Genomic DNA, 24,594 nt, shown 5'->3' on the forward strand with positions numbered 1-24,594 from the left:
CCAGCGAATACACTGAGACACGCGTGCGTCTCATGCGCACGCGCGTCTCAGTCTCCGTCGCCAGCGCGACGGAAACCCTGTCCGTCTCCGCCTCAGGGAGACGGACAGGGTTAGGGGGGGTTAGGGGGGGATGTGGGCAGGCGGCGGGGACCCCGGGTTACCGCCGGCAAGCCGGCGGGGACCCGGGGGAACGGATGGAAGCGCCGTCGGAAGGGGACGCGCGCGCCTCTCGTGCGCGCGCGTCCCCTTCTCACCATCGCCATGGCGCTGGCGGGGGATGGCGGCTGGCGACGCCAGCGCCATCCCCTGCCAAGATGGGACCTACCCCATCTGTACATAGCTGATATACTGTATATCTGAAGATATATTGTGTATTTGGCTGTGTGTCTGGGCAGTCACCTGTACACTTGCGGCAGGGACTGACCAGCGGCGTAACTATAGCACCGCAGCCCCCGCCACCGCGGGGGGGCGCTGTGCATGTGGGGGCGCCGGGGGCTGCGGTGCTATAGTTACACCCCCCCCCCCCAATCCCCCGCAGACTTTCCTATCTCGCTGGTCCCGGCGGCTCCGTTCTTCTTCTGCTGAGGACAACCACAAAATGGCCGCCCCCATATAGCACACAGTTCTCTGAAACTGTCTGCTGTATGGGGGCGGCCATTTTGTGATGGTCCTCAGCAGAAGAAGAACGGAGCCGCCGGGACCAGCGCGATAGGTAAGGCTGCAGGGGATTGGGGGGGGGGGATTGGCGGTGCTTGGCGGGGCAGCGGCGGGGGGGCGCCCAAAACTTAGTTACGCCACTGGGACTGACATCACAGCTGGATGGGCAAATTTAAGTGCCCGCCGAGCAGTGACATCAGGATGATGCATTGAGAGGATGATCTTTATGTGTATAAACGTACCTGAATCAGTTGCTCTGTTGCTCCAACATCAGGTCATCCTAGTGGGAATCCAGCTTAAGCCTTAGACCAGGGGTGGCCAAATCAAACCTTGAGATCTACCAACTGGTTACATTTTCTGGGTCACTTAGCAGGTGCACAGTTGCAGTCTTTACTAACTGTCACATTTTCAAACATGTGCTGCAATTATTCCTAACCAACACATTCTACAGATCCACGGGTGGCCTGGAGAACATGGACTGTTGATAGATCTTGAGGACCAGTTTGTCCAGCCCTGTCTTAGACAGTGATAAAGTGGAGAGAAATACCGTAAAGTACCAAATAGGGTGGCCAATCCCGTGACCGTTATCGGCGGGATCCCTGGATGTTGCCCCAGAATCCCAAAGTTTCCAATACTGGGATTTCAGGATTAGACTGCGTGCATACTCCCCAACGACACCGCCGTACCCACCATGATGGTCATTTTGTTGGTTGGTGGGGCATGGGCGGTCTTTTAAATTAGGGATGCCAATCCCCGGGAATCCTGGGAATCCCGGGATTGAGCATTTTTAAATCCCGGGATTGAAAAAATGGCATCCCTAGTACCAAACATTCAGCTCGTGTCGTTTTTCAAACACCCTGTAACATGGCATTTACAAGCTGATTGGTTAGTACTGTATCTCTCTCCAGTACATTGTATTATAAAATAGTGAGTCAATGTAGAAACTCACTAGAATGGGAAGACCATGAAGTGGTTGATGAGCTTTGACAAATTGATACCTGATTTTAAAAATACAGTTTTGAATTTTCTTAAGTGAACTAGGGCATCTATGCAGATCCGACTTCGGATCTCTGTGTTTTGGTCCAGAAACTTGGTTGCTGTAAGTTCCAATCAGAGTCCGCTACCGTGGTAACAGGCCACTGGTTGGCTGAGAATGGCTATGTTAGCCATGCTAATAGGTCGCTGATTGGATCTGACAGGAGTGGCCTGTCCATCAGCATGGCTGCTTGAGAGTGGAGGATGTTGCCCAACCACTGCTTTTGTAATCTGATGGTGGTGGTGATGGCGGCTGCTGCTGTGTTGCGAACAGTAGAGAACAGAAGGCGGTGCTGCTGGCTATCTGTTTGTGAGTGTTGCTAGGGGAGGGGGGGTTGGGCTGCTGCTGTTGTATGTAGTTGTACTTATCACTACTGTGTGTTTGTATTAGTGCAGTGTGTGTGTGTGTGTGTGATGGTGCAGTGCAGTGTAACCCTCTGTGTTTGTGTGTGTGGTGGTGCATTGCAGGGTAACCCAATGTGTGTATGTGTGTGTGCTGGTGCAGTGCGGGGTAACTTTGTGTGTGTGTGTGTGATGGTGCAGTGAGGGGTAACCCTGTGTGTGTGCATGCTGGTGCAGTGCAGGTAACTGTGGGCACGCGTGTGCTGGTGCAGTGTGGGAAAAGGAAGATGGAATGATGATGAGCAGAACTGAGGAGGACGATATCTACCATGGTATAATTTGTATAAGGTGCTCTTCAGTGGCATAATGTGTATAAGGGGCTCTAATGTGGTGTAACATGTATAAGGGTTACTATTTTGTGGTGTAATGTAACTACAGGAGAATACTGTGCGGCATAATGTGTAATATGCTGCGTATTTGTGCCTCTGCCCTGTCACCTAAAACAGTGAGGGGAAAACCAGTGCTGGCAGGCGCATTGATGCTCAGTAGCGAATATAGACATACCCAGTGCCATATGTTTAGTAAAAGACCTCCAGCGCACAGCGTAGTGTTACAAATATGTGCCTAATACACTCAAGCAGAAAACAAAGTAAGAAATAGAGTAATACGGACAAGAATAAATAAAATCCCAGCTTTATCTTATTAAAAAGTGATGCATTGCACATAAGCCGGATTAGGGGAGTCAGTATGAAATATTGCTTTCTCAGTGACTTATGATTAAAGTAAAGTCACAATATGTAGGAAAGCTGCTTCCTAGCAGTTAGACTGGGGCCGGTAGGACAAGGTTTGCAGATAGCATTCTGACACGGCAGTATTAGCATGATAAACGGCTGTAGGAAATTACTTCTCTTCTTTCCCAGCACCTATCAACAATAAGGTGCAAGGAAATCCGCACTGTATATCGCTACTATACCTTTCATAATTTTATTACCCAAGTGAGAAATGCGGCCTTAGCAATATGTACAAAAAGAAACAACCATATAAAACACCATAAATTTATATGATTTGGAGGCAGAGAAGTGGCAGAAATCATATCTTTAAATGTATGCAGCTGTGATGAACCAGGAATAAGTTTTATAGTCTTTGACCCAGAAAATTCACATTTCCAGTAAAAGAAATGCAATTTAATTCTGGAGTTATTGCCTTTGTAATAATAAACGATTCAATATCCTCTGTATTCCTTCAGCATTAAAACAATAAAATTAGAGCAGGAACAGAGACATTTATTCGGCTAATTGACTTTATTACACCGATTAGTCTGCAGGATTGGCAGACCCGAGGATGTTCTGTCAATTAAGAAACACCGGGAAGTCTAGCAAAGTCCGTTACTTCGTTCAAAAAGTCGGTACTGGTTCTAGACGTTGTATTGCATGTTGGCATTGTAGAACATATAGATGCTCATGTGTTTTCAGCTGGGCCTTAATCGGGGTAAATATTTTTAAATTACTTTTTATAATCATTGACTAAAAGGGCCCCATACATCAGAGATGTATTGGGGCGAAGGGTCGATCCCTCGACAGACAGGTGGGAAGATCGGGAATATTGAACATGTTTAAGAATCCACCATTCTGGACTGGGATCGGGGAATCAGGGATTTTTTAGCATGGCTCTGTGCCCTGGGCCATGGCTCTCTCCCCTACGTACATACAGTACATAGGGGGTTATTCTAGTCCATTCTTTCTGACAAAATCCTTCTTAGATGGACAAAACCATGTGCACTGCAGGTGGGGCAGATGTAACTTGTGCAGAGAGAATTAGATTTGGGTGGGGTTTTTCTTCAAAGTGAGATCTATATTGAAGTGTAAAATCATGCAGTCAGTATTTTCCCTGCACAGAAACAAAATAACTCACCCAAATCTAATTCTCTCTGCACATGTTACATCTGCCCCCCTGCAGTGCACATGGTTTTGTCCATCTAAGAAGGATTTTGTCAGAAAGAATGAACTAGAATAAACCCCATAGTAACATAATTGGTGAGGTTGAAGATCTTCTGTGGTGCAAATGACCCGGTTGAGGTTACTGAGTATCTATTATAAACCAGGATCCCTGATGACCCAAAACGGTTTTGCTATTTACTGCTGAGTCCACTATAGAACATTATAAATTATGTTAATAAACCTGTATACTTTATTTGTAACCCTTTTTTAAGCTTTTCCATTGAGTCTGTCATCACAACCTTCTCTGGCAGAGTATTATATATCCCTTCGTTCCCCTAGGTAACAAACTTCCTCTGCTCTTACCTTACTGGGTGATTACATAAACATGGGGGGTTTTTGGAAAGAATTCCCAAAGAACGATATTGCGCTAGTTGTTTGAGCAGCCCTGTAGTAATGGGTAGTTACTGCGGAGGTATTTGCTGTAAGGCAAGAAATTACTGGGCGCTTGAAGGGAGGGGGAGGGGAGAGGGTAAGGGAAGGAGTTAATAGACTGAAAATTGAGGGAATAAAATTTGAGAACAGAAGATTGAATAGTAAGAAAAAATAAATGAAAAATAAAAATAAATAAATTAAAAAAACAATAAAAATAAAAAACAATAAAAATAAATAAAATAAGATTGTGCGCTTATGTTTACACTCTTTTGAGTGGTTATTTTGTAGGAGGCAGCAGTCCAGTATATGTAGCTAACTGTGCTAGTCTAGCCCTAGCATCTAACCTGGTAACAGGGGAAGGCAGCGGCGTATCGCCGGTCTGTGTCTTCCGTGTGCGGCGGGCGGCTTCCGGTGATGTCACTTTCGTACGGGACTTGCGGCGTGTATCTGGGGTTGAGCAGTGAGGCACCGGATGTGAAATGCGTTTGATTGGAAAAGGAGCAGGACAGCTATTAAGGGGTGCCTCACTGCTCACCCCCAGCTACACACCGCAAGTCCCGTACGAAAGTGACCTCACCGGAAGCCGCCCGCCGCACACGGAAGACACAGACCGGCGATACGCCGCTGCCTTCCCCTGTTAACAGGTTAGATGCTAGGGCTAGACTAGCACAGTTAGCTACATATACTGGACTGCTGCCTCCTACAAAATAACCACTCAAAAGAGTGTAAACATAAGCGCACAATCTTATTTTATTTATTTATTTATTTTTTCATTTATTTTTTCTTACTATTCAATCTTCTGTTCTCAAATTTTATTCCCTCAAATTTCCGTCTATTAACACCTTCCCTTACCCTCTCCCCTCCCCCTCCCTTCAAGCGCCCAGTAATTTCTTGCCTTACAGCAAATACCTCCGCAGTGATTACATAAACATACCTAACCTTGCTAGCCTTTCCTTATAACCCAATGACTCTAAAGGCCCCCATACACCAGTCCGGCTTGTCCTAAGGACAAGTCGGACCAGTTTGCCCTTGAGAGTCGTAAGTCAGCAGTAAGTCAGCGGGGTCCATGCGGCAGCTGGGAACTAAGTAGCGCTATTTGCCGGACGTCTGTTGAATTTGAAAACATTTAGAAAATACTGGCCGGACGCTGAATCTCAGCCAATCAGCATCTGGCAAGTGTTTTTAAATTCAGCAGCACTTCCCGCACCACCGCCCAGCAATAAAGCTACTTAGTTCCCAGCCACTGCATGGACCCTGCTGACTTACTGCCCAGTGCTGCAGGGACACTGCTGCTCACGCCGCATGGACCCTGCTTCTGCACAAAGGTGTGTGACACTGCTGTCACACACCTACGGATCAGACCAACACATCGTGGGTGCTAAAAACCACCCGCGATGTGCCGCTGATCGAAATCGCCCCAAATCGGACAAGTGTATGGGCACCGTAAACCCTTTTTTCATTTGGTTGCTCTTCTCTAAACCTTTCAAGTTTAAAAGATGTCTTTTTTGTGGGGAACGGTGCACAGAACTGTATACGGCATTCCAGATGAGGTCGTACCAACAATTTATACTGTGGCATGATTACACTGCCATCTCTTGCCTCTATGCCCCTATTAATGCATGCTCAAACCTTATTGGTCTAGTAATGACCCTGAGTATAGACACTCTCTCTTGGAAAATAATTGTCTGTGCATATGTGTGTTTGTGTCATTGTGTACTGTATGTGTTTGTGCAGGATGCAGTTAACATCCCAGCATACGGGGTGCCAGTGAGCAGAATACCGACGCCTGCATCCCAACTTGCAGACATAAAGCCGGCGCCGGTATGCCCACAATGGTAAGTACGCAAATATTTGTGGCGGAGTATGCGGGCGGGTACACAAATTGCATGTGCCTAAACTCCGATTCGATGCGCATTGGATCAAATCCGGAGATCGCAAGCGCTTCACATAACACTTAGCGGATCCGGGAGGATCCAGCAGCACTGGCTGGGGGTCGTATAAGATACATTTTATGCTGAAGGCCTGCATACAATGTATCGCATGTGGCCCAGCCGCAGGAAAGCCCGGCAGCTTCCCAGAGGGCAGTTACTGGGGTATGTCATATGATACCTCGGATAAGTGTATGGCCAACCTGTGGCTATCCAGTTGACGTGAAACTACAAGCCCCAGCATACCCTCCCACACCTATCAGCTGGTAAAACATAATGTAGGCTACAATAGGCTAGCGCCATCTCAGAATGGTGGTAACTGTGGGACCCAATGCGATGCTGCCTGTTATTGGTACATCAGGGAGCATTGCATCCTGCTTGTTACATCCAGTGCGCTCTTCACTGGAAGTATACAGGAGACGCGGACCCCATCCGGTGATAAAAAGTGTTGTAAGGATGACAGATAGCCAAGGTGGTGGAGAAGGAAGCTCCAGTGGGAGCTGGCTCTGAGACCATCATTTTGAGGCCCACAGAGGAATATACGGTCTCTGTCTCATCGGCACTGTGCCTACATTTAGTGCCGGCAGTGCAGCGGCCACACAGGATCAGTATGTGCACCTGGGTTCCTCATTATGGCCCCTGGCAGTGAAGGGCTCACATTTGGTCACAACGTACTTAGTAAGTGTCCGATTCATTATTACTGCTGTTGATAATGCTGCCAGCTGCGGGCCCCTTCACTGCTACGGGCCTTGGTGCAATGCTCCCGCTGCACTGGCAGTATGTCCGCCACTGGTGGGGACACTGTTCCCTGTGTGAACTGGTGTCTGTGTGGCATAATATGAATTTGGGGCACAACAGCGTGTTTACACATTGGACCTGATTCACACTGTTAAAAAAGGCTGCAATTTTTGCAGACGGACAAAACCATGTGCACTGCAGGTGGGGCAGATGTAACATGTACAGAGAGAGTTAGATTTGGGGGAGTTGTGTTGTTTCTGTGCAGGGTAAATACTGGCTGCTTTTTTCTTACACTGCAATTTAGATTTCAGTTTGAACACACCCCACCCAAATCTAACTCGCAGTTTACAAATAAAGCAGTCAGTATTTTCCCTGCACAGAAACAAGATAACTCACCCAAAACTCACCCTCTCTGTAAATGTTACATCTGCCCCACCTGCCGTGCAGCACAGTCTTGTCCGGCTGCAAAAATTGCAGTCTTGCTAACAGACCTGAATGAGGGATATTATGTACTTTTTAATAACTTCACCAGCATATTTAATTGACAATATTGGTAAGGATCCCCACAAGTTAGTCTCCACAATATTGAAAGGGGTACTCACAATCCTAAATCCACCCAACAGAGAACAATTGGGAAAAAAAATGAGAAACCTAAAAGACACAGGATCTTTTCAAATACTCCATTTTATTTGCATTCGACCTTCTTTCCTGCATATAACAAGGCAAGGAGAAGAGAATAGCATTTTATAGTACAAATAAAAAAAGAGAGAGAGAGGTTACAAATGTGTTACATTTGACCGGCAGCACATTTTTGTTATTTATAACAACCTTAAAAGGAAATGTATAAGCTTAACTTTATTTAACATATTCACTTATCGTACCAATAACTATAAAATTAAAACTGCTATTGTACAGTGTCAGTAAAGAGTTTTAAGTCAGAAAAATACATGTATCAAAAGTTTGGAATAATTAAATTGGTTGCAATAAAATACTTTACAGCAGACCATTATTATACATGGCTATAAGAATTGGAAAGAATTGTTTACTAGCGTCACAGCTAAGATCACCGTTTCTCATTTGAACTGTGATACGGTCCTTCAACGGTTTTATTTGTTTGTCATAAAGGTTAATAAATTTTGTACCAAATTCAAGTGTTATTGCCATGTTTTATGTAGGCCTGTTTAAAGACACCCCATAAATCAAAATAAGCAACACTTAAAAGTGCTGCACTCAGTTGTATTTCTGTTTACACTTAATGGTTTAAAACAAAACAAAACAAAAAAAATAAAAATAAACATTGTATCTTTTTTTCCCGTTTGTTGCCAATGAGAATTGACTATTCCTATTGTGTTTGTTGATATTGCATCATTTGTGTGTTTCAATTAGCCCTTTACAAAAGTGGTTTGTAAAGCATTTTCCACATTTATAACTTGTGCTGTTTGTTATATACTGTATGGAATACTTTAGAAAAAAGTAAAATAAATCAGTTTTATCGTTAACGAGTGAGGAGTGTTCTGGGGCCCTTTCAGGGTGAACATTTACATATTGGACTGAATGCATTTTTCAGGTTGCAAAAGCAAACTCCTTATTTAATGGACAAAACCATGCTGCACCGCAGGTGGGGCAGATGTAACATGAGCAGAGAGAGTTACATTTGGGTGAGTTATTTTGTTTCTGTGCAGGGTAAATACTGGCTGCTTTATTCTTACATTGTAATTTAGATTTCAGTTTCAACACAACCCACCAAAATGTAACTATCTCTGCACATGTTACATCTGCCCCACCTGCAGCTCAGCATGGTTTTGTCCATTAAAGAAGGAGTTTGCTTTTGCGAATCAGCTTGAATCACTCCCATAAGTACAATAACTGCATTATATTTTGGAAAATTTGCACCCCCACCCCCCAACAAAACAGAAAATGGAATATCTGACTTCCACTGCTAAATGCCTGTGAAGATGGTATTATCTACAGTACTAAGTTTTGCCATATAAATTACATATTGACGGTATAGTCCTAATATAAACATGGGTGTAAAAAGGTCATCATTTATTAAATGCTTTCTGGAATCCTGGTGATGGTGGACGGAGAAGAGGTCTTCCCCGTTCAGCTACTGGTGCTACACGATGACTTGGAAACTATTACCCAATACAAGTTGCAGCGTTATTGTGGAATTCAATTAGCTGAGAAAAGTTTTCAGGTGAAAAAGGGAGAAAGCCTTGGGCTTTTAAGCCCTGTACACACGGGGCGATATATCGCCGAGCGATATATCGCTCACGCTGAGCGATATATCGAACGGCATCCCATTTGCATCAGCGACCAGAGATGGTCGCTGATGAAAAAGAAACTGCCGGGGGAGCCCGGCAGCGTAATCAGCTGGTCGCGACCAGCGATCACTACGGACAGAAAACGGGAGCTCAGCGACCATATTTCCAGCGATATTTGCTATAATCGACCCCGTGTGTACGCACCATAACACCCATGGCTATTCAATTGCACTCCCCTTTAACAGCCTTGTTAATGATTGCTAAAGTAGCATGTTAGTGGGCATTAACACAGGTTAACAGGCGTTAACACACAGAATCCATGAAAAGGGTTAATTGAATCCCCCTCTCAGCCTTCCGATCAGTTTCTGCATCAGCTTTTACACATTTGAAACCATCTTTCCTAACACTGTTAGTTGCTGAGTCTATTTGCTGTAAATATTCGATCAAAAAACATCATATATAAAAAAAATGAATAAAAGAACCTGTTGGTTAAAATGATGTCGGGAGGGTCAGGTAGTAGTTAGAACCTTGTGACTGATGCAAATTTTGTATTTTCAATATGGCGGAGGTGCAAGTCTGACACTTATGGTAAATGAAAGAGGGATGGACTAGGGTAGGCAATGCTGCTGGCACAATCTTATACCCCTTTTCCACTAGCCTAAATACCCTGGGTTTTTGCACGGGAGCGCACAAAACCCGGGATTTTAGGCAGGTGGAAACGCTACCAGTTTAAATAACCCAGGTTGTGAGACCCGGCATTTCTACCCGGATAGCGACCAGGGTTGAACACGGGTTCAACCTGGGTCACTGTGTAGTGTAAACGGGTAACCTGGGTCGATGCAACCCGGGTCCCGTTCACTACAGTACAAAAGCCAGCGCTGGGAGATGCTGTCATCTCCCAGCGCCTCCCCGACCCCACCTCCTAATGATGTCACCCACCCTGCATTAAAGCATCTGTTTGGCAGTTATGGGCAACTTCATTGTTTGTTATCTTTTGGTGATTTGGTTCTTCTCCAGCTAAAGGTCCATACAAACTGAGCGGCTTTCTCCCTGCCCGGTGCCGACGGAGGGGGGGAGGACGGCGTTGCATAGCGGAGCGCTATACAAAGCCGTCCTGAAAGCTTCTCATCTGCTGGTATTACCGGCAGATGAGCGGCTTTCCCTGCGATGATGCGGGAGCGCGCAGCAGCACTCATCGCTGGGGCATACACACTGGGCGGCTTTCAGCTGAAAGCCGCTGAAACTGGGTGTTTTGAGCGACTTTCAGCTCAAAGTCATCCAGTGTGTATGGGCCTTTAGTAACACTTTCCTACATCCTGAAAATGCCTTGTCTCTTTATAATGACATCATTAACAGTAAAAATAAGCCATTTTTACTTTGTTTTTCATCGAGTTTAGGAAGTGACAAAATGTGTCATTACTGATAAAAAAAATGTATTCCAATATCTACATTCAACATAAAAGACTGTGTACAAATATTTATAGGGTATTTAATTTGTCAGAAGGGAATTCCCCACATGTACAATATATATCCCCTAATTTATTAATAGATTGCCTTATTATTATTATTATTACTATTATTATTATCCTGCTGTTTAGCTATTTGTGAGCTCTAGACATTGGTTGACATGTATTCTGTGTTTGAAAAAATAGTAGCATTCACAGATACTCTTTGCTACACTTAAATGTTTCATTTATTGCCCTTAAGACAGAAGGATGAATATATGAAATATATGATAGTGCCAAACGGTCTTATTGTAAACATTTTTAAGTCTTAAAGGAAATGACTGCATTAGAGTGGTGCTATGACTGATAGGGGGATACCAAGCTAAAATTGCAGGAACCACCATAGACCTGGTGCACTTTACCTCATTACTAATCAATCTGAGGTTTGTGCAAAATGACATCTTCAGCGGTGGCTTTAAAAAGCTGCGGCTCATACAAAAATATGTTTGCGCCATTGTGGGAGTTGTATGGAAGTCAATTTGTGCCACGTAAAAATGCTTCTAGTGTGACGTTCCTAAATATGTTATACACATCTACTGGGAGCTTTCGGTTTTTGGGTCTCATGTGCCTGGTGTACATGAATAATGGTGACTGATACATATGTATGGAGAGAGAATGCACTCTACAATGTATAAAGCTGCCCCACCCACTTGTGAGATGTCACGTGTTTGGAGGCGGGTCCATAGAGCCCTGCTATAGCACTGACCTTTTGGCTCCCATGGACCAGTAGTTTTGATTAATGGTGTCTGCGATAGCCCAGCCGATCTCAGATTGTAGGGACCTTAAACACAAACATATGTCTCTCAAGATTGTTAGGGATGTGGCTGCACAAAGGAGGCGATTCTGATTTAATCGGTCAATCGTGCATTTGCACGGGGACCGATTTTTGGTGACTGCGCATAGTTATTTATGCGCATGTGCAGTCGCTATGTGCAAGAGGCCACAGCGCTCGCACTCAGTAGTCTGGACAGGGTGTGTGTGTGGGGGGGGGGGCAGGGGATTCGTCCATGGGAACTCCCAGCGTTTCATGGGCGTTCCCATGGAAATCTCCCGATGACGCGGGTGCGGGCGGCAGGCAGCCGACATCAGCGGATGCCAGCTGTCTGTCCGATTCCTGCAGAGGTTTCTCAGATCTGCGAGTGCTGGAGAAATTGTATGATGGTCGTCAAACATCCATTCGCAGCTTAGTGAGGGGTGGCTGTGCGGGCAGCATCGGTGGGACTCGCAAGTCTGCAAAATCTGCAGCCTTTCGAGTCAACCGGAATAAGGTCCTAAATGTAGGACAAACTACTTTAAAATAAACTTGCAGGATTTCTGGGAGGCCATTGATGTTACTGACCCAAGATTGCATCATCATTATCATAAAAACCCTACTTTATAAAGTACGTCAAATGTTTTAAGGTCCGTAGAGATAACTCTTGGGTTGCGTCAGTGGCACTTTGGTTGTAGGAGTGGCCACCACAACTTGAGCATCCAGTACATTAGTCATCATTGATGTTGTCATGGTCCATAGACTGGAGGCCGTGAGGGACGCTGCCCCAACTCAGGAGACTCTTTAAAGGGGCAAAACCATCCTTGAAAATGATTGCCCCTTTAAAAAACCTTCCAAGTATGGCGGGTTATGGTATATTAGATCTACGATGTCTAGGTCTACAGTCATAAGGTCCACCACTATCGGTCAACAGGGCCAAAAGGTTGACAGGGTCAATAGGTCGACGTGAGTTTTTCATGTTTTTTTTAGTGTCTGTTGACATAGGTTGGTATGGACATTGTTTAAGTGTACCGCGTCCCCTCGCATGGCTGGCTACCCTCGCCATGCTTCAGGCTCGGTGCCTCACTGCTCCCAGCACACTATCGTATTCTCCCACCAAGCAGTAGTGGATGGTCGGGTATGAAATACCGCCTGTCGACACTATCGGCACAATTGTTTGTTTTTAAAAACCTCATGTCGACATTTTTCACGTCGTCATTTTCCATGTTGACCTTTGACCATGTCGACCTTTTGACCATGTTGACCTAGACACTGTAGACCTAATGACTGCATACTGTATGGCCGGCATCCCTAGATACAACTGTAGCCTGAATACTAGGCAGGAGATTTAGAAAACCTTCTTAAGAAGACAAGTTGTGGTGATGTTCCCTGCAACCAATCAGATTCATTTATTTACTATTATTATTAACAGTTGCTTATATAGCGCATCAAGTCCTGTTGCACTTTACATTCTATTAATCAGGCCTAGCCAAACTGTGCTCTCTCCAGCTGGTGTGAAACTACACATCCCAGCATGCCCTGCTACAGTTTTGGCATTCCTCAATAGCAAAACTGTGGCAGACCATGCTGGAGCTTATAGTTACCCAACCGTTGGGTGGCCACAGGTTGGCTAGACCTCCTATAAAGGATAATCTAGAAGTTGATTGGTTGGTGTGTGTGATACCTCCAGTTGTCTTCTTTAGAAGATAAATCTCCCCTTAGAAGAGAATGTAGTCACATTGTATGGGCACAGCTATATAATATTATTTTGTGATATTCCCAGGTGTATTCTACTCTTTTTATATTGTGGTTACGATGTCTGATTCTCATTTGAAAGTAAAGCAAATAAAAATCAAAGGGAGCAAAGACATTTAGATTTTTTTTTCTGTGCAGGGTAAATACTGTTTGCTTTTGTATGTAGCCGACAAACACTGCACAGTGCTTGGGTGGATTTGGGCGACACTTGGATATTTGGGTTTTCGGCGATAGGCAGGAGAGGAGCGATCGGTGGGGGGGCAGTGGCGTATGAACAACGCCATGGGGGAGTGTGAGTGACCACAAATGGTGCACCACTGAAGGCACCACTGGGAAATTTACAGGCATACAACCGAAGGGAATAAACTGTAGCAGGAAAATTTCAAAAATGAGCAATTCTCCAGAAAAGTACCTATGCCTGGAATACAGAGCCGGCCCTAACCATTTTGATGCTCTAGGCAAGAGTTTGGCTGGTGCCCACTAGCACCGATGCTAGTCCTGCCTTTCACCCATCATCTCCCTCCCAGTGCAGAACCCGCCCAGCATCTGAGCCAGCCCTAGGCTTACAGTGCATGGTCCTAGCTATTCCAAATGCCCTAGGCATTTGCCTAGTTTGCCAATTCCAAGGACCGCCACCTCTGCTGGAATATAATTGAATTTACGTTCATAGAAATGCCCGTTAATCGTAATAGAAATGAAAGAGAAAAACAACATTAGCCAGCAATTGGGAACAGGGTGGTCTGAAGAGGTTGATGGAAGCTCTACTATCCCACTACGGCAAATACCTAGAACCCAGTCATTATTCAGTATGTGCGATGTGGACGGCCATTTATCATGATTCATCAGAACTGTAGTAAGGAGGCTGGCTACACAGAGTAACGCTGGCCATACATCTACAGATCGAGTGTTTGATTGGGCTGGTTGGAACAAAAACCTGGTATTGGATGAGAGCAAATGACAGTTGACCATTTGTTTTGAAATGCTGGAAAACTGCCAAAAACTGTTACTCATCCATTACCAGGTTTTTGTTCCAAGCAGCCCAATCTGACAATCGATCTGTAGATGTATGGCCACCTTAAGGCTGAGAAACACCTGCGATCAGGTTGGCAATAGGTGGCTTGGCCACGATTATCGAAGAGACCTACAGCTAGAATGTACAACTGTGGGGATCGGTTACTGGTAGAGGAATACAAGTACAGGTTCAAGTATCATATTTCATGGAGCCGTCCCTACTCGCCTTGTGTGTATTGATAGCAACACATTGGTGGCAGTACGCACAGAGGTTAATAGTGTTCTCTGCATGGGGAGAGATGCGTTGGGTCCATCTAGAAGTCAGTATAGGTAGTAAGCAAGGTGTGAGAAGGGAAGCGGTGAAAAGAATAATACCTACATGCCCCTGTATAAGTCTTTATAAATGGCGCTCCAGCAGATCAGCTCCTAACTGCCATGTTTGAAAAATGGCAATGGGGAGCTTTTTGGCTGGAGCACAATTTATCATACTCAATGAGATTTATCATTCAAAAAGAGTTTTATCGCTCGCTGATAAACGGGCCACACGGCTTGTCACGGTCACACAGAGAACTAGAAAGGTCAGCGCAGGACCCGAGCAATCAGATTCAGAACCCCATGTCGTCAGATACAAGGATTTACGAGAGAAGGGCTTCAAACGCGTATAGTAAATGTATTGAAATGATTCCAATTCACAATGACTATTACATAGTGTATACATAAATTGGCATCACTGGATTTAAAAACAGTAGCAGTAATACATTGGTCCTTATTTACTAAAACTATGATGCCACAGATCCGTGGGCTTCAGACCCTGCTGGTGCAGGAATGTATTATAGGGCCTGGGGCATCTGTGTCTTACTCTATGTCTGATTTCTACTGTATACTGGAAACTGGTGCAGACATAAAAACAGGGACATGTAACCATAGCAACTAGTCATTGACGTTGTTGCTAACTGCCGTGGTTACAGCACCTGCAACTGTGCACCGCTTTCAACACCACCCCATTGTGAGGCGCGTAACCTGCATACAGATCATAAAACAGCTATTACCTTATCATATAGGGCAGATTTTTCAACGAGTGATAAATTGTGCTCCAATCAGCTCCTAATTGTTTTGTGTTGGGAAAAAAATGACAGTTGGGAGCCGATTGGCTGAAGCACCGTTTCACTCATTCATTACGAGCGATAACAAGAATACAGTATCATCGGTTGATAAATCTGCCACATAATACCTTGTGGATCCAATCAAGGGGAGGCGGTCATTTGGTCTACAGCATTATGGTCGACAGTCATTTGGTCGACATGGGAAAAGGTCAACATGGGTTTAGGACGACATGGGAAATGGTCGACATGGTTCTAGGTCAAAAGATCATTAGTTCGACAGGTCATTAGTTCGACATTGTCTAGGTCGACAGTCAAAAGGTCGACATGGGGTTTTTCACTGTTTTTTTTAACCGACATGTGCCGACCATCCACTAGGGCGTGGTGGGAGAATAAAATGCACTTTAAACTGTGTCCATGTCGACTGTTTTGACATTCAGGTAAAAAAAAAAACAGTGAAAAACCCATGTCGACCTTTTGACTGTCGACCTAGACAATGTCCAACTAATGACCTGTGGAACTAACGACCTTTCAACCAAGAACCATGTCGACATTTTCCCATGTAGATCGAGACCCATGTCGACCTTTTCCCATGTCGACCTAATGGTGTCGACCTAATGACTGTCGACCAAATGATCCCAACCCCCAATCAAGTAACCACACAATACCTATTTGATGTGAGGGCTACAAAAGCATGGCACATATACATATAGGATAACATAAATCCCATAATCCCTCTTAGTGGTTTCATTTATTGCACAATAAAAAGTCAATTCTGCAGAATGCTGTCATATGTAACGTAAGTGAAGGACTGTCCCCTATTTCATTATAAGAGACTATGGGGCAGATGTATTAAGCCTGGAGAAGAGATAAACTGGAGTTAAAGTGGAGATAACATGGAAGAGATAACGCACCAGCCAATCATCTGTGTTTGAAATATGACAGTTGGGATCTGATTGGCTGGTGCGTTATCTCCTTCCACTTTATCTCCAGTTTAGCTCTTCACCAGGCTTAATACATCTGCCCCTATGCTTCCAGTTCCTTCCTGCAAATTCAGCCTGGCCGTTTTACAGATATCAAAATATCGGAGATAATATCAAATGAAACAATCGTTTTGGACCATGGCCTCATTCAGTTCAAACATTAGAAATAGGAAATAAAATGATTATTGTAAATGTTATCACCCTTTTTGAATAATAATAATATTAACAACAATAATAATAATAGTAATAATAATAAATAGATTCCTAATGTTCTTCAGTACAAAGTCCAGCTTTGGTACTGGTGAAACTCCACATTCCACATATGCAGTAATTAGCCAGTGGCTGTTTGGTTGCCTATGACTCGAAGAATTTCTTTATGGCTACTTGGCTCTTGCGTGTTGATGCTTGTATCACCCACTTGGCCGTCTTCGTAGCTGGGGGGGGAAAAACAGAAAAGCTTCCAATAATACAGACATATGGGGCCAAAAGTAATAGGAGGAGAGATTCAGAAAGTGAGAGATTTGGTAAGAAATCTCCAGGGTTTTTTTAAAGCGGCAATCATTTACACCGCAAAACTTGTAAATGATTGCCGCTTTAAAAAAAAACTGGAGATTTCTTACCAAATCTCTCACTTTCTGAATCTCTCATCCTATTACATTTCACCCCAGGTTCTCAATTTTCTGAAAGGTTGCAGAGTGGTCAGCAGTACACTTATTCTACAATTATTTCATTTTTATTTACAGTATTTTTCGCACCATAAGACGCACTTTTTCTCCCCCAAAAAGTGTGTGGGGGGAGTATGTGCGTCTTATGGAGCGAATACTGCAAAAAAAAGAGCGTGCAAAAAACTGCACGGCGTGGGTGAGCCAGTGCAGATGGAGTCTGCGGGGAGCGCCGGGTCCTGGATGCTGCTGCTGCTGCGCCGGTATCCCTGGAGCTGCAGCAGAGCCCGGTCCCTCCCCCCCCTCCCTCACAGAGGTCCAGGCAGCGGGGATCATGCAGTGTGCTGTGGGGCCGTTCGGCAAATGGGAAATCATCTGCGGGGTCCCTGTGGCAGATGGGAACTAGTAGCGCTACTAGTTCCCATCTGCCGCAGGGACCCCGCCGAAATAAAGTTTCTTACACTGTAATATCAATTGCACTTACCCACTGGATGTTTACCACCCGACTTTTGTGCAATGCACTTGTGTATCTGGTATAACCAGTTGCAGCTGCCATGGGAACGCAGGTGGCATTGCCTGCTCGGTGCAGGCCGCTGATGTCACATGACTAGTGACGGCATGCGGGTGGCACGGTGGGGGGGGTTTGCGTTTGGCGCTGAACTGTTCGCTAGGGTGCGAGTATACATGATGGTATACACAGGTAGATTGGGAGAACGAAGAGTGTAGTTGTGTGGGGAAATTTATTTGATTTAGAGAAGCCTGGTAGATTCCCAGGTGCCGATGCATTTATATTCAGTACAGCAGGCACTACGGACACCTCAGTATGGAAATGAGCGGTATGGATCGTTTGGTTGACAAGTTTTAGGTTGACATGGTCGACAGACAGTGGGTCGATATATTAAAAAGTGCAACATATATTATGGTCGACTGGGTCAAAAGGTCAATACAAGCAAGAGGTCGACATGCAAATGTTTTTGTGTCTATGGTATGTCGACATAGGTCAATGTCCCATACTCACACAAAAAAGAACCGTGTACAGACATGATCCGTGTTGGGAACCACCCAGATCTCCCCATGTTTGTGCAATTCTGGTGAAGTGATCACTAGATGGAAATAAAGCAGATAAGGCATTAGTCGGTAAGGTGGTGGCACAGCGCAGAGTCTACGTACAGGACAGGACACACCACTATGCCGCACACAACGAAAGATATGTGGAAGTACCTGTGTTCTCTGATGACACCAAATGTACCATCATTTGATTACTATAACATACATGACACCAATCGACAATATCCCATCCAATATCAGTATACCTGGAAGTCTTATGGTGTCTTAAATTGGTGATCTAGAAATTGTACTTCCTTACATAGACCATCATTATCTTCCAACACCCCATAAATGATCATATCAATATGCATAAGGTCAACATAAGAAGGTCCATATGGTTGGCACGTTGACATTCATCTTGTCTACACACATGGCATGGCAATCTACATAATGGACCATCAACCAACTGTCCCTGGTCATCCAGTGGTGTCTATTCTAGCCTACGGCAGCAGTGGCATCTCCAACTTAGTCCTCCAGGTCCTGGCAATCACAATAGCAATTATGATAGAGACGTATGAAGAGAGTTCCAGGGAGTATTCTGCCCCAAATCCTAAAACCTTTCCCTAGCCCTCCCTCTAGTCTATGACCTTAACCTTCCTTTAGAGCATAAACATCAACTCTAGTCTAACCCTAACCTCCCCCAAGCGCCTAATCCCCGGGAGCCTATCTGTAACTTCCCCTAGCGCCTAATCCCCGGGAGCCTATCTGTAACCTCCCCTAGCGCCTAATCCCCGGGAGCCTATCTGTAACCTCCCCTAGCGTCTAATCCCCGGCAGCCTATCTGTAACACCCCTAGCGCCTAATCCCCGGGAGCCTATCTGTAACCTCCCCTAGCGCCTAATCCCCGGGAGCCTATCTGTAACCTCCCCTAGCGCCTAATCCCGGGAGCCTATCTGTAACCTCCCCTACCGCCTAATCCCCGGAGCCTATCTGTAACCTCCCCTGGCGCCTAATTCCCGGCAGCCTATCTGTAACCTCCCCTAGCGCCTAATCCCCGGGAGCCTATCTGTAACCTCCCCTAGCGCCTAATCCCCGGGAGCCTATCTGTAACCTCCCCTAGCGCCTAATCCCCGGGAGCCTATCTGTAACCTCCCCTAGCGCCTAATCCCCGGCAGCCTATCTGTAACCTCCCCTAGCGCCTAATCCCCGGAGCCTATCTGTAACCTCTCCTGGCGCCTAATCCCCGGCAGCCTATCTGTAACCTCCCCTAGCGCCTAATCCCCGGCAGCCTATCTGTAACCTCCCCTAGCGCCTAATCCCCGGAGCCTATCTGTAACCTCCCCTGGCGCCTAATCCCCGGCAGCCTATCTGTAACCTCCCCTAGCGCCTAATCCCCGGAGCCTATCTGTAACCTCCCTTGCGCCTAATCCCCGGCAGCCTATCTGTAACCTCCCCTGGCGCCTAATCCCCGGCAGCCTATCTCAAAGAGAGACAAAGCAGCAGCCTCTTTCTAGTTGCTTCTCAGCCATAGGGAAGCACTAGATGCTAGGTTATCCCTATACTACTGGTCAATGATGACAAAAGGTATCAGTCTCAAACAGACAACGCACAATACACAGTGAATCTTACCTTCGCATAAGGCTATACATTTCAAGTATCTATCTGTAACCTCCCCTAGCGCCTAATCCCCGGAGCCTATCTGTAACCTCCCCTGGCGCCTAATCCCCGGCAGCCTATCTGTAACCTCCCCTAGCGCCTAATCCCCGGCAGCCTATCTGTAACCTCCCCTAGCGCCTAATCCCCGGAGCCTATCTGTAACCTCCCCTGGCGCCTAATCCCCGGCAGCCTATCTGTAACCTCCCCTAGCGCCTAATCCCCGGAGCCTATCTGTAACCTCCCCTGGCGCCTAATCCCCGGCATCCTATCTGTAACCTCCCCTGGCGCCTAATCCCCGGCAGCCTATCTCACAGAGACACGAAGCAGCAGCCTCTTTCAAGTTGCTTCTCAGCCATAGGGAAGCACTAGATGCTAGGTTTTCCCTATACCACTGGTCAATGATGACAAAAGGTATCAGTCTCAAACAGACAACGCACAATACACAGTGAATCTTACCTTCGCATAAGGCTATACATTTCAAGTTACGGCTTTGCAAAAATTGGGATTGTTGTCCTTTTTTCTGTGACTAAAATGGGAAAAGAAAAAAAAACATTTCAACAAAAGGATATTACTAAAACCAGAACTGCTCCTTTACAATAAATGTTCACTGAGGTTTTTATATATAGGGGGATATTTACTAAGATGGGAGTTGTACTTCACATGGGATGTTGCAATGGGCAACCAATCAGAATCTACTACTTATTAATTTAGCACCTTTAGATTAACATAGTAGATAGTATCTGATTGGTTGCCCATAACATCCCATCTGACACAGAACTCCCATCTTAGTAAATTTCCCCCACAGTGAGATACATAGTGACTCTTAACCAATGTATCATTATGCTGGCGGTATACCTGCACTGTACTACTGCTTTTACTGCTTGATGGGGGGTCGTCCTTGGCGGATACTTTCTGTTGCTTCTTGTTCATCCCTGTTTTAAAAAAGCAAAACAAACAAATCATAAACATACAGTGGGTTAATTGTTCTCATTAAACTTGGGGCCAAACGCAATAGGGTGGGAGAACCAGAAAGTCATTTTGGGAGAATCTTCCCATTTTTTGAAAGCGGCAATCTTTATTTTTTTTTTCCAGTGTAAATGAGTGCCGCTTTTTTAAAAGAAATGGGAAAACTCTCCCAAATCTCTCACGTTCTGATTCTCTATTACATTTGGCCCTTGGAGTTGTTTAAACTGGAGAGACATTTGTTATACATCGATCCCCCATAGAGTACAGCGTAATGGTGTGGCATACAATTAGGATAGCTTACAAAGGACGGTAACATATAACACAGTGCAGTAACTCAGTGAGGCTGAGTGCGGGGACAGCCAGCGAATTTAAACAGTGGGAACGGGCAACAGGAAAGTAACACATTGGCACATTATCATCTGTAGCCCCAATGGTGGTAATGGGGGGGGGGGGTCATTGTGATGGAAACAGTAGGCTGACCTAAGACACTAGCAAGCAACACATTTCACTGGTAGGTGGAGCAAAAACAAGTAGGCAGAGTCAGCACATAAGAGCTTAGTGTAGACACCTTGGTAATTATAGGTAGGGCAGCCACCAGGGTGTCCTGGGCCCAGCCTCTCAGAGAGATGGAGGGGCCCGGCCAATTGATTTTGCCCACCCCCCCCCCTCTCCGCTGTGCTGCCTGCACTCTCAGGATTCTTCACCTCCGAACGCCGGCAGCCAATCAGAGCTTGTGTACCGGCAGCCACTTTGATCGGCTACCAGAACGCAAGCTCTGATTGGATCCCCAGCCGTGCCACATTTTAACTGGCCGCCGGTGTCCGGAGGCAAAGAAGCCTGCACTCTGGGAGACAGAGATTCGTTCAGTACACTGAGCATGATGCAGCACAGCGGAAGGGGGTTGGGACCCGGAGTCGGTAAGTATGGGGGGCCGGGACTAAATATCAATCCCGGCCCCAAAATTCCTAGTGGCAGCCCTGATTCTAGGGGTGCAGCTTAAGCCAGCAGCAGGGAGCTGATGTGACAACAGTTATGTCTGGGAAGTCCCTGCAGATGCATGGGGGGGGGGGGGGGGGAGATGGGGCGATGACTGTGTGCAGAGGCCTCCCCTTCTCAGTGAATTCCCCACTGAAACTACCTTCTGTGGTTGACACCATCTTCCCAGTGATATTTGGGATTAAGGCTTATGCTAGAATTTAGTAAAGGCTCTGGCACAGTGCCCCGGAGTCTCGGCTTCAGATGCGCCCCAACACCTTTCTGAAGCTATCCCTGGAAATAAGGCGCATGTCAGGTAGTATCGGGGTGCAGGGTGTGTGGTTTAGGGGAACACGCTGCACCCATTACAGATATGCCTATGTCAGGAGGAGCGAGTATATAAATACACTGTATATGAAACATGTTTTATCACAGCGTGTCAGAAAAAGAGATAAAAGCGAATGCCCTTGTTCTAAGTGCACATCATACTTTTATGATCACTGTCATATTAAGCAGCTCTCATTAGAACAAGACTCATTAAATCTAATATTAGCGCTGAGCTGTGGGCCTCATACAGATCTTTTGCTAGGCGGCATGTAATCGCATTAAATAATGTTTGCGTTCCGTTATCACTATCTCAATCATGTCCACAATATTCTGTATTTCAGCATTTTGGAAATTTGGGACTCAACCTGTAATGACCACTGCACCTAAATGCTACATAACCCCAGGCACTGGAATGATGCAGCTGCGGCACAGGCAGGGCTGCAGAGAGAGGGGGGGAGTGGGTACTAATTACCTGGGCCCGGGCTTGCTGGAGGGGCCCAGCGGGAGCCCTGGTCCAACCCCCCCCTTCCCCCCCCCCCCCCCCCCCGGGCAGCAGCAGCAGCACAAATCTCTACAGCATGTGCTATGCTGACAGCAGGCTCAGCATGAGCATCTCAGTGATAGAGGGAGAGCTCATGCTGAGCTTGCTGTCAGCACAGCACATGCTGTAAGTGTGTGCTGTGGGGGGACACACACACACTAACACCCTTCTCGACATTAGAGTGTTTTCAACCCCTTCAAATCATTTTTGGGGTGTGGCCTAATCGCGGGAGGTGATCACGCCTCCCGCAATTAGGCCATGCCCCCAACATTTTACTGGGGCCCGGCATACCTCTCGGCTGTCCTGGGCACAGGTTAGGTGCATTTAAAGAATTCAAAATGCAAATCATTCGATCCCCCAATGGTATCTGGTCCATAGGTCGACTGTCAATAGGTTGACACCATACGGTCTATTTCAACAGGGTCGATATAGGCAACAGGTTGACACAAGCAAAAGTTTGACGTGGCAATAGTTGACACCTGGAAAAGTGTCAAATTTTTTTTTTTTTACTTTAAGACACTTTTTTTTGGACAGAACCATGCACAGAACTCACTGATCTGTGCATGGTCATGTCACACTCGCCAGCATGGACCTGATCTATTTTTTGGGGGGTCAGTTTGAGGGTGCGAATCGCACCGTTACATTTACGATTTTGTTGTTTTCGATGAGAAAACATCTGGATGCGATTTTGAAAGTGCAATTTTTTTGGTCACCGCACAACGTGCGATTTTTACCGAAATTTGCACGATAATACCTGTGCGATTTTCGGTAAATGTGGGATTTGGGCTGTTTTTGTCCCCAAAATTTGCACATGTCTAAATACCGCACAGTATTACATTCCACCAGATGCGTTTTGTTTTTTTTCCATACTTTACCATCCACGTGACTGGGAGCAGTAAAGTGTTCCGAGGGCAGCAGTGGCAGAGTAAGGAGAGGGAAGCGGGCCACGTGAAAGGGTGCAGCGCATTAATTTTGGGTCCATGTGATACAATGTACACATTGCCACATTAAAACATAACTCAGGTTGATTTTCTCATGTATCGACCGTGGCATGTTGACATTTTGCTTCTGTTTATCTTTTATCTATGTCGACCTTGTATTATGTCTGTGTTGTCCTTATTCATGTCAATCATTTAGTGCCGATATTTTTGTATTGGACTGCACTATGCTGTGACATTTAGAGCACGTCTAGTTTTATTTCAGTGCACTTAGCATGTGTCTAATATCATGGAAAATTTATGTTCATCGTCTCAATGGACATTGAAAAGCAGTGTAATTTATGGAGGGGAGATCCGGGGAGAAGGGGGGCAGGATCAGTACAGGAGGTGTGGTGTTCCAATCCACTTAGTCAAGCCCCACCCCTGCTTAAATGAAATTAAAGTTGTCAGGTTTCAAGAGAGTCCAGCGCTCTTCAGGAATAATGGGAAAATTCCACAATGGATTAGTATGACAAAAACAAAAATATTAACTTGAAAAAAAAAAAAACACCTTAAAACAAGTCCATAGGCACAAAAACAAAAAGAAGCAATTTACCTGAGTAGCCAAACGATATGCTCGATAACGGACTAAGATATATTCCACTACCGTACATGGCACCATGAAGCTGAGGGAACAGGACGAGAATTTGGATCACTTTATAGGCAGGAAAGTTTTATATTTCACTATCAGTTTTTTTTTTTTTTTTTACTTTGGTGCTACTGAGATGGAGAGTGTCAAGATATCTATGTAAAAAAAAAAAAAAAAAACAGTTGTCACTGGGTCACCGGCAAAGGCTCAATGATTTGATAAGAACAATGCAGTAAGATGTTTAAACAATACAATGGGATTTGTTGAATCTTATTGTGGATGACACAAGTTTGCATCCAACTCCAAAACTCACGAATCTTATTAAATGCTAAAAAACTTGGCTCGCTCGGCTGTATCTGATGGAGTCTCAAATCTTTTTAAAAAGCAATTTTAAGAAAATCGATAATAATGTCATT

General features: G+C 45.4%; 1 protein-coding gene across 1 annotated transcript in view; it reads right to left on the reverse strand.

Moving 5' to 3' along the window:
- Positions 1–7,735: 7,735 nt before the first annotated feature.
- Positions 7,736–24,594, reverse strand: part of PARP8 (poly(ADP-ribose) polymerase family member 8) — a 199,658-nt gene continuing 182,799 nt past the window's right edge. Inside the window, exons 22-26 of the mRNA XM_083153875.1 lie at positions 24,146–24,215; positions 20,659–20,735; positions 20,260–20,329; positions 18,119–18,203; positions 7,736–16,872 (exon numbers count right to left, since the gene is read on the reverse strand). Coding sequence (XP_083010001.1) covers positions 16,770–16,872; positions 18,119–18,203; positions 20,260–20,329; positions 20,659–20,735; positions 24,146–24,215 — 405 coding nt within the window. The 3' untranslated portion in view covers positions 7,736–16,769. The remainder of the gene's footprint in view (positions 16,873–18,118; positions 18,204–20,259; positions 20,330–20,658; positions 20,736–24,145; positions 24,216–24,594) is intronic.

Source organism: Crinia signifera, chromosome 1 (assembly GCF_055691185.1).
Source record: "Crinia signifera chromosome 1, ASM5569118v1, whole genome shotgun sequence".
In the NCBI taxonomy this organism is placed as follows: Eukaryota; Metazoa; Chordata; class Amphibia; order Anura; family Myobatrachidae; genus Crinia; species Crinia signifera.